At 32.2% G+C, this 16725-nt stretch overlaps 1 protein-coding gene across 2 annotated transcripts in view; it reads right to left on the bottom strand.

Annotated features, from left to right (window-relative positions):
- LOC132359516 (uncharacterized) overlaps window positions 1-16725 on the bottom strand; it is a 174696-nt gene that overhangs the window by 146084 nt on the left and 11887 nt on the right. For both annotated transcript variants that reach the window (XR_009500861.1, XM_059913680.1), the window contains exons 2-3: window positions 3785-3983; window positions 1793-1924 (exon numbers count right to left, since the gene is read on the bottom strand). Coding sequence is in view for 1 of the 2 variants with exons in the window: in XM_059913680.1 (XP_059769663.1) it covers window positions 1793-1924; window positions 3785-3983 (331 nt within the window). In the remaining variant the exon portion in view is untranslated. The remainder of the gene's footprint in view (window positions 1-1792; window positions 1925-3784; window positions 3984-16725) is intronic.

Genomic DNA, 16725 nt, shown 5'->3' with positions numbered 1-16725 from the left:
ATTAATGGTTTTGAGGAGCACTTAAGCATGGCAAACTATACTATCAGATGATTACAATATACATTAGCTATATTCACATTCAGAATGTGTTGATTTCAAAGACTATAACACACAAATGTTATCTGGTAATATTTGCCATTCTTTAAAATCTAGGGAAATAGATTTGTGAAGGATGAGAAGAGTGTCAGCTTTCAAAAAAATTAATACAAGACACATGCATCCTCCATAAACTATTTATGTTAAGAAGCAACTCAGTCTTAATTTTAATATTACTTAAGCTCAGTTGTGAAATTTTAAATTCCTAAATTTAGATTTCTAAACTCCTCTGGCAAAATTTGTCTTCTTTGGGGGTTATTAAATCAATTAACCTTGCAAAGGGAAGGTTAAAAGGACTTCTGTAGGCTACAATCTCACAGCATGAAAGAGAACAGGCAGAAGCCTGAGTGAACTGCTGGTAGGGTTCAAGGAAAGGCTTGTGCTAGCAGATGATTAGCTCTGTTCTTGCTAAAATTTGGCAAAGAATTACACTGTGGTTTCTTCAGATGACAGCATCATAATTCATTTAGCTCTCCCCCTACCTTTTCACAAAAAGGCCAAAACCCCACAGGAAATGTGAGCACTGACATTTTCTACCCAGGATCAAAAACTGACTATTTTGCCAGAAATTGAAAACACTATAGCTAAAACAGTAAATACATAGCAATGTGTTGAAAGAAATAGGCTGCTGGACTGGCCAGTGACACAATCCATCATTTCTATTTTAACTTCTGATAGATAGAAAGGTTAAAAAAAAAAAAGATAAATATATGTTTGGACTGGCAGATTTCCATGCAAATATAATGAAAACCAAATAAATTTTAAAGAATCTCTTTGTATTAATTTACAGATTATGACCTAAAGATTTGCACTAAACACTGTGCCTTTAAGGCAAGTTTGATTATACATTTCTATCTGATTTCCAGGCAGTTAAAAGCTAGCTTAAGGGCCATCTAGAAGGCATGATTTCTTTTCTTTCCACAAAATGCTAACGCTTCTTTATCATTCTGTATTCAGTCATGAATTCAGCGGCACAAGCCAAATGTAAAGATTTTATGGGGTGATCTATCATGCGAATTCGTGAACAAGCCTTCTCATGCAGTCACTAAGAGTGATTTCCATTTTTATGAATGAAAAAGAATCTTGCATAAACATTGTTTATTTAAAGTTTTAAATAAAGAAAGATGCAAAACAAAATGGGAGCATTTTGTTTTATATGTCAATATCTTACAAGAGGGGCAAAGTAAGGAATCTGGCTCACATGATTCCCAAGACAGTAGTACCTCCTTTGCATTAAGTACGTAAATGAGATTTATGGCCACTGACCTAATCTTAGATGCCAAAATGTACAGTAGGAACAGCCTTCTGAAAAACTTAATTTAAAATTATGATGTTAACAAAAGCACTTTAGGAAGCAGACAACACACCCGGCATACATGCACACGTTAATCTAAGATACATGACTACAGAAAGAAGCCATGGTTATTTGCATAAAGCTTTAGAATACATTTCAGTGATAATTCAAACACACAGGTTTTACTTTTTTTCCCTATCACCTTGATGTTTATGAATTTCCAAATAAATACATTATCACTAGACAGTTGATTTTCATCACTAAAGATCACTTAATACCAGATATTCATAGATTCTGGTTTGGGGAAGACTTAGAATTAAAATAAATAAATAAACCTGTTAACTGTTTTTCTGAATTTTAAAAGCAGTTTCCTTACTCACTAAGTACTAACTAAATTAGCACCTTGTAGAGAAGAAAAGGCTTGAGCTGCTGCAATTATAACACTTTCTTCACTGAATGAGAGAAAGGCGGCTATGATGCCACGAATCCACTGGTAACAACTTGGAGATTTTCCTGAACTCAGTGATTTTTGACCTGAAAAAGAAAAAAAAGAAAGAATAAGAAAGAAAGAAAAAAAACAGTAAATGAAACCTATAATGACAGATGTCAAATCAACACTTTCCTAATACAGTTCCATAAAACAGAACTCCTGGGAGGAAAATAACATCCTGCAGAATAAAATGTCAAGTTAAAGAAACACATTCCTTCCCTTATCACTGGGTTTTAACAAGTGAATTATGCACAGTTAGAGGAGGTAAACATATAGTAACAAATGTTTTTCAAATGATTTCAAAAGTTTTTAACTTTTAAATATAGAGTTGAAGCTCTGAAATGTATTAATACATTTCAGGTATACATAAATATATCATCCCTGAAACAGATAAATTATGCTACTATGTAACTTGTGCATAGGGTTAAAAAGATTTTTAAAGAGTACCATTAAAAAATTGAAGTTAAAATGCAGGATTAAAAAGAACACTGGGTTTTATAAGTTATCTGTACATTCAATTCTAAATCCCTGTCTTAGTTTAGACTGTCCCAAAAGAGGGTCTAAAATAAGAAGTTGGATGTAGGTAACTTATTTGGGAGGTAAGTCACAAAAAGCTGACTGAGAAGGCATGGAGAGCAAGACAGGAGAGGAAAAGCCAACAGTGCTATTGAGTGGGTTAATGATCTGAGCAACCAAGGATCAATTCTACTGGGAATTCTCTGAGGAGCTCTGTAGAAGGTGGCTCAGATTGCTCATCTGAAGGATATCAGGCTCGTGTATTTATTCACAATATCCTGTCCCCCATTAGTTGAACGCTGCTGCAAGTGCCAATATTTCCCTCACTCTTCCAGGCTTCCTTGCACAAGGGCTGGGTAAGCTCCCTTGGCTTCAGAGGAAGCCCTGAGGCAGAAGAATGGAGAAATGCACATCCCAAGTTTTGGGAGAACATTGTCAGTGTACCCAGAACTATTTGGCAGTGCTCGACAGCATGTGACAAGGGCACCAAAAACCTGTGCCTCAGATGCCAGGTCACCTACAAAAGTTATCACTGCATTACTTTGAATCAGCTCACAAGATGGAGATTAGTAAGACTCTTCATAAATCTAAAGTTTTTACTTTCTAAAATACATTATTATTCCTAATTTTAAAAATCTGAAAACAATCTAATTTATAAAAATGATTTATGTGTTCGTATAATCAATACAATTTCCTTTTTTTTTTTTTTGGTGTGTGAGTGTGTGTGTGCTTTCAGAAGAAATTCATGTTTAAATTAGGCAAAAGGATAAATTTGAAGTTTAAAGAAAAAGAAGCCACTGATGCTAAAAGAAAAAGTATCACCTAAATAGGTATATGACAAATAATTTTCACATTGTTTCTATACTACAAAATTATTTAAATGGAAAATAATGTAATTTGATCAGTTTTATCCTTTTTTATCTCAGTAAAGAACAATCTGGTTTGGATTAACTCCACATTTTCCAACTAGCTGCTTCAGCATCATGAACAAACACATTGTCTTAATTGTACTTTTTTTTTTTTAAAGGCCATATATCATAGTGGTTAAAATTGCTCAGGCCTTGGGGTCAGATGCCTATGTTTGAATTGTCTCTCTGCAACTTACCAGCTGTACAAAATGGGGACAATGATAATACTTAGTTATATATTTAGTAATTAGTACTTTAGGATTAAATGATATAATACATATGAAGCCCTCAGAAAAGTGTCCATCTCATAATAACTGCTCTGTAACATTACAGATTATTATTATTATGTATTGCTAATAATCTACAAAAGTTAGGAGGTAAAAAGTCATTAACAGTAAGTGTAATTATGTGTGCACTCATATACAATTATACTACAAAGCAATAAAGGAGAAAAAGACTCTGAGTAAAACATAAACTCACTATTTGGTAGAAGGGGAGTCAATGATTTCCAGATGAGAGGCGGAGTTTCATTTTGGTCTTCTTCCTCTTTGAGAGCAAGGATGTTATCCTCATTACAGTTCACCTCACATGAGCAGTTACCCATAAACAGCCTGTCTGAGGATGTCAAATGCTCAGAATAAAGATTAGCGAGCAGAATAAGAAATGATGAATCAGGAAGCTAAAAAAAAGATGAAATTGGATAGATAAATGCAACTTACATTTACTCAAGAAAAAACTAAAAGGAAAAGCAAGAAGTTTATCCATTAGTAGGAAAACACAATATCTGAAAATGGCAAACAGTAGATATTGGTGACACAATGTGGTCAATGACCAATGTGGAATAATAGATTACAATCACACAAATGACTGGTGTATTACAATCATGCAAAGGAGCAAAAGCATTATAATACAATAGCATAGAGTTAGGTTGCGAATTGCTCAAAGAAAAGGGAAAAACATCATGAAGCTATTAAAGGCAAAAGGGACAAAGTAAAAAAGCATCAATTAAAAACATTAAAAAAATTTTAAATTCCAGTAGGAAAAAAGGTTGATCATGCAGTGGCAGGCCAGCATTAGAAAGTCATATGTTAGCACAATTACTATATAAGTTCAATTAAATAAATAAGCATATAAACTAATACCATAGTCTAAAGTAGGACACAGTAATACAAATAAACTTAAAGCACTGAGCATACCTTTAGGAAACTAAATTTACGTCAATCTGGGATAAATTTGTTATTGCATATTGGCACAATAGATCTAAATTACTATAGGTATCTAATGGGCATCAAATAGGCTTCTTCAAGTTTCCTAATTTTGAATTTAAAAGTAGAATAGAGAAGAATACTTTTTTGAGATTCTATAATTGCAGCTCGAAAAGAAACATCATTTTTTTTTAAAGATGAGAACTAAGGTTACGTTAAAGAACAACTTTCATCAACTAATCCCAACAAACTATGCATTGAATTTCTAGTTCGGTTTAAAATAGGGAGACATACATAAAATATATCTTGAAGTAAATTTGTATTTCACAATAGAAAATAAAGTACATTTTCTCCCAGTTTTTAAAAGTTGTTTCCAAGCGGTTTTTAAAACTGAGTTTTCATATTAAAACATAGTGTTCTTATTATATGGGTTTTCATAATATGAACCTGAGAAAAAATGTTGAATGTTTTTCTGTAAAACTAACCAATAAACTTTAGAAAAGTCAAATTATTCATGCTCATCTGGTCTGTTTTTTTCAATAATTTTAAATGGAGGTTCAGTAATTCCATGGGTTATTTGATTTCCTTCCTTCAGATACAGTCAAATGAGAGGGCAACTCAGTCCAGTATTCCTGCCAGCCAGCTTTAACATTTATCTACTCAAGGCTAATCTTACTCACCTATACTTTCACCCACTTCTTATCCTCACTGGATAATACTGAGGAAAATCCCAGATATCATAACATCTCATCTGTATGTATTTCAGTAAGTAAACATACAGAACTATTTTTTTCTTTATAAATATAACCACTATACAATTATCACACCTAAAAAAATAATTCTTTAATATCATCAATTATCTTGTCAATGTTCCCATCAAAATTTGATGAAATGCAACAAAATGTAAGATATCTTAACAAATAGTACAATAAATGGTCAAAGCAAAATCCATACCCAATGTGTATATGTGTCTTAATTTTTAAAATATATTTGGTAATTAACTGAATGTTGTTTTCATATGAATTATTATCAAGTAAAATTCTTAAGTATCCATTATTATTTACTTTAAAGTCTCCATTAAGCAATATAGAAGGATTTTGACCTTAAGATTCAGTACTTGCCAATGAGTTATCTCCAATGTGTTCACTTTTTTTCTGTGAATAATCACCTTAACTTTTATTTGTATATGCACACAAACTGACATGGGATAATGCTACTTCTATGCCCACCACACAAAAGTACATGATGTCTTTCTAGATATATTGCTGCCTCATTTTCTATTATATACTGCCTCATGTTCCAACAACTACTTTATCTATAGTAGCAATGAATAGGTAAGGCCTTGGGCTACTTTAAACCAATCACTCATCCTTTGACAGATTTAAAAAGTTGGCTAATTCACTTCAACTTAATAAATATTTATTGAGTGCCTAATAAATGCTAGGCTCCACGATGTTATACGTACTGTTATGTGAGCAGTCAATAGGCAAGAAATGATCTCCCCTCTCAACAAGTTTACAATCTAGTCTCGTAGGAAAACTGTAAAAATATGCCAAAGCAATGCCCATGTAACCTATTTCTAAAATTAGGAAATGTGATATTTTAAAAAATCCCTAACAACATTTGTTTCTCATCTGAAAACTGTGATTTTACTAAGGAAAAAAATGAGGAGAGGCAAAAAGTTTTGCATATAGGAGGCCGTTCAATTAATAGTAATGGGACTAAACTGATTAACCTAGGTTTTTTCTGGATAAGGCATTCATTACTTTTCCTGTTTAATAACAGTTAGCTGTGTTTAAGATGGGTTAAACAACTTGTAATTAAACCTGAAGTAATCAATTAAGATAAGTTTGAAACATCAAGTCTATGTTTTCTTATTAGACAGCTTTCTTTTTTAGAGGTTTATGATTACTACTGATGATAAAGAGAAGCCAACTGGAAGGCAGAATTGTAAGCATATACACCAAGCTCAAAGAAGATATGTAAATTGCCAATCCTAAACTCATTAAAAATTGCTCTCTTTCTTTAGAAAAATATTTGTTCCAGGCTGAAAGCCCCATTATATGCAATGGAACTGAACCTTCACTTATAATTAAGGTTGGGTCAAAAGTCTAAAGCAGAAATTCAAAATACACATAAATACTTAACCCGAATAAGGAAAAAATGTCTCCAGTTAAGTGAAAGCTGTATGTTTCAAAGTTCTCAGGAGACTCAATTACTACCCCCCATTCTTTTAGGAAACATAATTCAGGAGAGGCTTAAAAGGAAGTTAAAAACATGCTAGATTCCTAAAGAATTTATAGTCTCTCCTTAGATATTCACTTATTTAGGCAAATAAATGACCAAGTGATAGAAACTGAATTGACGAAAAGAAGCAATTAAATAGTATATGAAATAATACATTGTATAATATTTTCCTACATGTGGACCGTGGTCTAAATTATAAATAAAGTAAGAAGGATATTACTGGAGTATATAATTCTGTTCTGAACTTTATTTGGTTACAAAAAAGGTGTGAAATTATTTATGTATTATGTCACAGTTAAAGAATGTGCAAAAAAATAGGCAGATATCAGTTCCTATTTTATTTCAAACTGAACTTGAACTACCTGTGGACCTAATCCAGGGAAATTACTTTTAAAACAGCGAAGAATCTTATTTTCGAAGTGACTTTAATCTTTTGTCTTTAGTAAATTATTAGAAAAAAGAGCCGTTTTTGCGAAGAAAATGTTTTTTTATATGGTTGACTTGGATCAACCACCCATAAACTCACACACACATATAAGACAATCAACAGAAACTGTCAAATATGTAGCTGCAAAGTATCATACTAGATAGCATTTGCTTAATAAGGATAGATTTCTTGATATAATGTGGCACCCAACATACTAACATTCATTGTGAAAATACTATCACTCAAATAACAATTTAAACATTTTCTATGATTAAACTAGCCATTTTCTAATTGATATTATTAAATATAACTATGATTGTTTAATATTACCATTATTAAATATTAGCTAATTTCTAATATTTGAGACTGACCTACTTTTGGGGGGTACTGCATTAATCATTATTTCTTCTTGAGACATTTTTTTTTCTATTCTGTCCACAATTACTTTAATGCTTCCAAGGACTTACTTTGATTCCTCATCCCACTTTTAATATATTGAAAAGGACAAATATAACAATTAAAGCATCATACTGAAAAAAATATTCTTCTGTTTTCTCACAAAAATTCCGTATTTGTAACAGATTGAGAAGTTTCCCTCTACCTTTAACATGGAAGTAAAAACTGTATCTTTAGATTATAAACCATTAACATATTTTTAAAAGATTATTACATAATTTTAGCACAAATAATGAAAATTTAGAAGCAAAAAATATAGAATTCCTTCCTAACAAATTATTTTTCATGTTTCTTCTTGTCCTTTTTTACAGATGCATAAATTTTACACATCTACAGTCATACTATAGGCACAATTATACTTTTATCATTTAAAGATATATAACATGCAATTATCAATGTCGTATACCCTGTAAAATAAATACTGTCAATGGATATATACTATTCCAATGAGTTAATGTGCTATAATTTAACTACTCTAGTACACAGAAAAAAGGCAAGTGTGTCCATACTTAAAATACTTAGAAGCGTACCTGGTATACAGTAAGTTCTACTTAGTGCTGGCTTTCATTATTATCATTATTATTGTTATCATGCTATTATTATTGTAATTATCATTGTTCTTAGAGTACAGGAAAAAAATGAAACTTGAAAAGAATAAAATGAGATATAAAATATTCAAATTAAATTGATATGTATATATTCTTGTGAAATCCAAGGGAATCAACTAAAAAGATACTAGAAATAATAAAACTTTTGTAAGCTAGTTCTACAAAAAGAATCTATAAAAAAACCAGAAGCTTTCTTTATGCAAACAATAACTCATTAAAAAACATAACGGAAGAAAATCATAATTATAGCTAACATTTATTGAACATTTGTTAAGTGCCAGCCACTGTTGTAAATATTTTAAATTTACTGTATTTACTAATCTAACCTTCAAAACCACATTATGAGGTATATGATATCATATTTCATCAAATCTAAGACATCACTGTTAAGACTTACATCATAATTTCAAAGATGTTAAAAAATGGAAAAAATGTGCCCTAGAATCACTAAGATACAGTATTATCATTCCTATTTTATAGAAGAAACTGAAAGAAGAGAGGTTAGAAAATTTGCTCAAGGTCACTCAACACAAAAGTGGAAGCACTTGAACTTTTTCTTGTTATACATAAATAAAACCATTTTTCTAAATTTACCTTGTATCCGGAAACCTTACAAAACTTAATTCTAAGGATGTGTCTATAGATCTGCTCTACATTTTCAACTTATACAGTCATAATCTGCAAACAGTGATAACTTTATTTCTCCCTTTCCCTAACTTATACATTTATTTATTTTTCTTACCTTCCCCACTGGCTGAATAGAAGTGGTGATTTTAGGCACCCTTATCCTGTCCTTAAACTCAAATGAAAAGATTTCATCATTTCACACTTAGGTATGATGTTTTCTCTAACTATTGCAGATGATCATGTGTTTTTGTCTTTGTTATTCTTTTAATATGGTGAATTCATTAACTGATTTTCAGCTGTTAAATCAGCCTTGCATTCATGGAATAACCCAACTTGGTCATGGTGTATTATTCATTTTATATATCACAAGTTTAATTTGATAACATTTTGTGAAGGATTTTTAAACCTATGTTCGTGAGTGAGATTGATTTAGTTTTCCTACCTCTTAATTTCATTATCAGATTTTATTATTTCCAAGTATATTTAAAAAAAAATTAGAATCATGAGTCTAATGCAAACCAGGATTAAATATCAAAACTGGTTAATGCCACCTACAGGGCAGTAATATTGTAACTTTTGGGGTTATCTTTTTCTATTTCACAGAAATAATTCACATCCCTACTGGACAAAAATCTATATATTAATTAGTAACTTCATAGATTCTAGGCTTTAATCAGTAAATAGTAAGTTTATAAGTAATAAGTAATAAATTAAAGTTTATTTCCTAGAGAATAAATGCTCCTTGAGTGGGCTTTTCAGCAATACTCCAGAATAACATTGAAAGGATGTGTAGTCAGTCATCCTTCCCAAAACATTTTCAAAAGAAATGTCAATTATATGTAACAGAATGTAGATACTAACCTCATAAAATGAGTCGCCTCTTCTGTTTTCTTGAAAGGTTTCTGTATGAAGGAATCATAATGATGTCTTCCTGTTAAGATTTCTGGGACTGATTATTTGTGCCTTCACTCTTTTTATCTCTATCAGCGTTGCCACGGATTGATTGAGTTTAATCATTTCTGAGAACCACTTCTCTGTCTTACGTTCATATTCTATTTAATTAATTTCTTTTTAAACTTTATTATTTGTTTCTTTGGGTTAAATTTCTATTCTTTAACTCATGATTATTGCTTAAATCATTGATTTTTTTGCCATTCTCTTTATATTATATATATACATATTTGAGGCTATACATTTCATTGGAAACACTGCTTTAATGTTATTTCACAATTTTGATATGTCAAATTTTTCATTAGCAATTTGTTCAAAACATTACTAATTTCACTTGGGGTTTATTCTTTGTGCTATGAGTTATTTAGAAATCTGTTTAATTTCCACATATTTATAAATTTTCTAGCTATCTTTTTTTACTGTGATTAAAGACAAGTAACATAAAATTTACCATCTTAGCCATCTTTAAATGTGTTGTACAGTAGTGTTAAATATATGCACCTTGTTGTGTAACATATCTCTAGAACCTTTTCACCTTGCAAAACGGAAACTCTGTACCCACTGAACAATTCCGCTTTCCTCCCCTACCCCCAGTCCCTGACATCCAACATTCTACTTTTTGTTTCTATAAGTTTGTGTACTTTAGATAGCTCACATAAGTGGAATCATGCAGCATTTGTCTTTTTGTGACTAGCTTATTTCATGTAGTATAATGTCCTCAAGGCTCATCCATGTTATTCATATGATGGAATTTCCTTCATTTTTAAAGGCTGAATAATACTCCATCATATGTGTATACCAATTTTTGTTATCTGTTCATCTGTTGATGAACATTTAGGTTGTTCCCACATCTCAACTACTGTGAATAATGCTACAATGAATGCAGGAGTGCAAATTTCTTTTTAAGATCCTGATTTTAATTATTTTGGATAGATACCCAGATGTTGGATTGCTGGGCATATGGTAGGTCTATTTTTAATACTTTGAGGAAACTCAATACTTTCTTACATAGCTGCTGCACCATTTTACATGCCCAGCAAGAGTGCACAAAAGTTACAATTTCCTTGCATCTTCATCAACATTTGGTATTTTTTCTGTTTTTTTTTGATAGTGGCTAACCTAATGGATGTGAATTGATATCACATTGCAGTTTTTATTTGCATATCTCCGATAACTAGTGATGAGGAGCATTTTTTCATCTGTTTGCCATTTGTAGATCTTCTTTGGAGAGATGTCTATTCAAGTTCTTTGCCCATATTTAAATTGAATTATTCTTATTGTCACTGTTGAGTTGTAGGTATTTTTATATATTCTGAATACTGGTATGGTTTGCAAATATTTTCCCCCATACTGTAGCTTGTATTCTGTTGACTGATTCCATTGCTGTGCAGAAGTTTTTAAGTCTGATGTTGTCCTATTTGTTTCATATTCTTGCTTTTGTTGCCTGTGTTTTTGGTATCATATCCAAGAAATCACTGCCAAATGCAATGTGATGAAGCTTTTCCCCTATGTTTGCTCTAGGAATTTTATAGTTTCAGGTCTTATGTTTAGGCATTTAATCCATTTTGAGTTCATTTTTGCATATGGTATAAGGTAAGGGTCCAAATTCATTCTTTGCCATGTGGATATCTAGTTTTCCTAGCACCATTTGTTGAAATACCATGCTTTCCTCATTGAGTAGCCTTATCATTCGTGTTGAAGATCATTTAACCATGTATATGAGGGTTTATTTCTGGGCTCTCTATTCTGTTCCATTGGTTTACATGTCTGTCTTTATGACAGCACCATACTGTTTTAATTACTGTAGCTTCGTAATATGTTTTGAAACCAGGAAGTGTAAAGCCTCCAGCATTGTTTTGCATTCTCAAGATTGCTTTGGCTATTGGAGTTCTTTGAGATTCCATAGGAATAGTACTTTCTATTTCTGAAAAATAAACGCCATTGGGATTTTGATAGGAATTGCACTGAATCTGTGGATTGCTCTGGGTAGTGAGGGTAATTTAACAATATTAGTTTTCTAACCTATGAACATGAGATGTTTTTCCATTTATTTGTATCTTTAATTTTTTTCAGCAATGCTTTGTAGTTCTCAGTGTATAAATCTTCCATCTACTTGTTAAGTTTATTCCTAAGTATTGGGTTGGCCAAAAAATTCATTCAGGCTTTTTCTGTAACATCTTAAGGAAAAACCTGAATGAACTTTTTGGCCAATCCAATATTTTATTCTTTTTGAGGCTATTGTAAACAGGACTGTTTTCTTAATTTCCTTTTCAGATTGTTTGTTGTTGGTGTTTAAAACTGCAACTGAATTTGTGTGTTGATTTTGTATCTTGCAACTTTGCTGAATTTGTTCATTAGTTTTAATAATATTTTTGTGGAATCAAGGTTTTCTGCATATAAGATCATATTATCTGCCAACAGAGAAAAATTTACTTCTTCCTTTCTGATTTGAATGCCTTTTATTTTTTCTTGACTAACTGCTCTGGTTAGGACTTCTAGTACCACGTTGAATAGAAGCGGTGAGAGAGGGCAGCCTTGTCTTTTTCCTAATCTTAGAGGGAAAGCTTTCTGTTTTTTTTTTATCATTGAGTATGAAGATAGCTGTGGGCTTTCACCTTTGGGCTTTATTATGTTGAGGTAATTTCCTTCTCTTCCTAGGCATCAATTAAGATGATTTTCTGCATCAATTAAGATAATCATGTGGTTTTTGTCCTTCCTTCTGTTAATGTGGTATATTATATTGACTGATTTTCATGTGCTAAGCCACCTTTGCATTCCATGAATAAATCTAATTGGTCATGGTATATAATTCTTTTAATGTATTATTGAGTTCAGTTTGCTTGTAGTTTGTTGAGGATTTTTGCATCAACATTCATCAGGGATATTGACTTATAGTCTCCTTTTCTTACAGTATCATTGCCCGATTTTCTTTTCTTGCAGTATCTTTGCCAGGGTATTGCTGGCCTCATAAAATAAGCTTGGAAATACTCCCTCCTGTTCACTTTTTTGGATGAGTTTGAGAAAAATTGGTGTTAATTCTTTAAATGTTTGGTATAATTCTTCAGTGACACCACTAGTCCTGTGCTTTTCTTTGTTGGGAAGTTTTTGATTACTGATCCAATATCCTTACTAGTTATAGGTGTGCTTACATTTTAAATTTCTTCATGATTCAGTCCTGATAGGTCGTATATTTCTAGAAATTTATCTATTATTTGTAGGTTTTCCAATTTTTTGGCATATAATTGTTCATAGTAGTTTCATACTTATTATTTCTGTGATACCAGTTGCAATGTACTTCTATTATTTTTGATGTTTGTTATTTCAGTCTTCTATTTTTCTTAGTCTAGCTAAAGATTTGTCATTTTTGTTGATCTTTTCCAATAACCAACTCTTAGTTTTGCGGTTTTTTTCTATCATTCTTCTGTTCTTTACTGTGTTTATTTCTGCTTTAACCTTTATTACTTCCTTCCGTTAACTTTGGGTTTAGTGTGTTCTTCTTTTTCTAGTTCCTTGAGGTGTAAAGTTAGGTTGTTGATTTGAGATCTTTCTTTTTTTTTTTTTCCCAATCATCTAAAAAATCTTCTTTAGGTAACATCAGTTTAAAACATTATATAAGTTTCATGTGTACAACATTATATTTCTACTTCTGTATACAATACCATGTGCTCACCAGCAAAAATTTAGTTTCCATCCCTCACCATACAGTTGAGCTCCTTCACCCATTTCACCCTCTCCCCCAACTCTTTCCCCTCTGGTAGCCACTACTCTTCTCTGTATCTAGGTGTTTGTTTTTGTTTAGTTTAATTTGTTCATTTATTTTATTTTACTATTGAAAAAATATATTTCACATATGAGTGAAATCATATGGTATTTGTCTTTTTACATCTGACTTAATTCACTTAGCACGATACCCTCAAGGCCCACCCATGTTGTTGTAAGTGGCAATGTTAAAGCAGGCAGTTACCTAGATATGAGCATAGAAAGGGGGGCACGGGCCAAATGGCAGGAAACCATACAACCTGTAAACAATGGGGGTCCTTGGGCAGAAAAAGAAAAGCAGGAACCTCCAGACTGACAGGAAACCACATATTTTGGGATGATAGTGTCCTAGAGGCAGACAAAGAAAGGTGGGAAAAGTTGGGAATCTCCAGTGTCTGAATGTAACCTTTTGCTCATTATGCTCTCATTACAATAAAATTAGCCTTGCAGATAAGAAGCTTCCATCATGCACTGATGCCATGACACTTCCAATCAAGATTAAATAAGGATATAAATCCCTCCTCCCCTTGGAAGATGGAGATGGGATGAAAATCAGGGAGTATGACCCCCACATCCCTCCCCCCTAATGAATATTCCACCCCTTCATTTCTATGGCCCACATAACTGGCTTGCCAAAGAAACTTGGGGCAGCTACTGACCTGAAACTGCCCGCTCTCCCCTTGAGAGTGAACTATCACTTAAATTAATCCTCGCTTTATTTTCTTGACCTCCCTGTCTTGTCTCTGAATACTTTCTGTGATGAGACAAGAACCTACACTCTGGTGTCAGCAAGATGTAGTATATATACCACATCTTCTTTATCCATTCATCCACTGATAAGCACTTAGACTGTTTCCATATCTTGGCTGTTGTAAATAATGCTGCTATGAACATACAAATATGTATATCTTTTTGAATTACTGTTTTTGTATTCTTTAGGTAAATATCAGCATAGAATAGCTGGATCATAAGATAGATCTATTCTTACTTTTTGGAGAAATCTCCATACTGTTTTCCATGGTGACTGTACCAATTTACATTTTTACCTATGGTGTATGAGGATTCCCTTTTCTTTACATCCTTGCCAACACTTGTTATTTCTTGCCTTTATGATAACAGCTATTCTAACAAGTGTGAGATGATACCTCACTGTGGATTTGATTTGCATTTCCATAATAATTAGTGACATTAAACATCTTTTCATGTGCCTGTTGGACATCCGTATGTCTTCTTTGGAAAAACATTCAGCTCCACTGTCCATTTTTTGATTGTTTTGTTGTTGTTGTTGATAACTGTAGGAGTTCTTTATATATTTTTGGATATTAATGGCTTATCAGATATATGATTTGCAAATATCTTCTCCCATTCAGTAGGTTGTTCTTTTGTTTTGTTAAACGTTTCCTTTACCATGCAGGAGCTTTTTAATTTGCAGTCCCATTTGTTTATTTTTGCTTTTGTTTTCCTTGCCTGAGGAGACATATCCAGAAAAATATTTTTCAGACTGATGAAAAAAAGCACACTGCCTGTGTTTACTTCGAGTTTTATGTTTTCAGGTCTTACCTTCAAATTTTTAACACATTTTGAGTTGATTTTTGTGTATGGTGTGAGATAATATTCTATTTTCATTTTTTGCATGTGGCTGTCCAATTTTCCCAACACCGTTTATTAAAAAGACTATCCTTTCTACATTGTTCTTTGCTTCTTTGTCATAAATTAATTGTCCATATAAGTGTGGATTTCATTTCTGGGTTCTCAATTCTGTTCCACTGATCTATATATCTGTTTTTTTCTGCTAGTCCCATGCTGTTTTGATTACTACAACTTTGTAATATAGTTTGAAAACAGGGAGCGTGATACCTTCAGCTCTGTTCTTTTTTCTCAGTATTGCTTTGGCTATTCAGGGTCTTTTGTGGTTCCATTCAAATTTTAGAATTTTTTGTTCTGTTTTTGTGAAAAATGTCCTTGGGATTTTGATAGGGATTGCACTGAATCTGTATACCGCTTTAAGTAATATAGACATTTTAAGAAGTTAATTCTTCCACACCATGAACATGGAATATTGTTCCATTTCTTTATGTCTTCTTCAGTTTCTTTCAACAATGCCTTATAGTTTGCAGTGTGCAGGTCTTTCACCTCTCTGATTAAATTTATTCCTAGGTACTTTATTCTTTTTGTTGCAATTATAAATGAGATTTTCATAATTTCTCTTTCTGCTAGCTCACTGTTAGCATATAGAAACAACGGGCTTTGCACGTTAATTTGTATCCTGTGACTTTACTGTATCTGTTACTATTTCTAATAGTTGTTTGGTATAGAATTTTCTATATATAAAGATCATGTTATCCACAAATAGTGACAGTTTTGCTTCTTCCTTTTCAATTTAGATGACTTTCATTTCTTTTTCCCATCTAATTGCTCTAGCTAAGACTTCCAATACTATGTTGAATAAGAGTGGTGAGAGTGGGCATCCTTGTTTTATTCTTGATCTTAGAGGGATAGCTTGCAGTTTTGCATCATTAAGTATGATGTTAGCTGTGGGTTTGTCATAGATGGCCTTTATTATGTTGAGGTAGGATCCTTCTATACCCATTTTCTTGAGAGTTGTTATATAAATCGATGTTGAATCTTGTCAAATACTTTTTCTGCATCTATTGAGGTGATCATATGGTTTTTATTCTTCAATTTGTTAATGTGGTGTATCACATTGATTGACTTGTGGATATTGAAAAATCCTTGCATTCCTTGGATAAATCACACTTGATCATGATGTATGACCCTTTTAATGTATTGGTGTATTCAGTTTGCTAGTTGAGGATTTTTGCATCTATGTTCATCAGAGATATTGGCTTGTAATTTTCTTTTTTTGTGTTGTGCTTGCCTAGTTTTGGTATCAAAGTAATGTTGGTCTTTTAAGATGTGTTAGAAAGCATTCCCTCCTATTCAACTTTATGGAAGAGTTTGAGAAGGATAGGTATTATATCTTCTTTGAATGTTTGGTAGAATTTACCTGTAAAGCTATCTGGTCTTGGACTTTTGTTTTCTGAGAGGTTTTTGATTACTATTTCAATCTCTTTACTAGTGATCGGACTATTCAGATTTTCTATTTCTTCATGATTTAGTCTTGGAAGGTTATATGATTCC

This window comes from Balaenoptera ricei, chromosome 2 (assembly GCF_028023285.1).
Source record: "Balaenoptera ricei isolate mBalRic1 chromosome 2, mBalRic1.hap2, whole genome shotgun sequence".
Classification (NCBI taxonomy): domain Eukaryota; kingdom Metazoa; phylum Chordata; class Mammalia; order Artiodactyla; family Balaenopteridae; genus Balaenoptera; species Balaenoptera ricei.
This window is presented reverse-complemented; position numbering and strand designations above follow the sequence as displayed.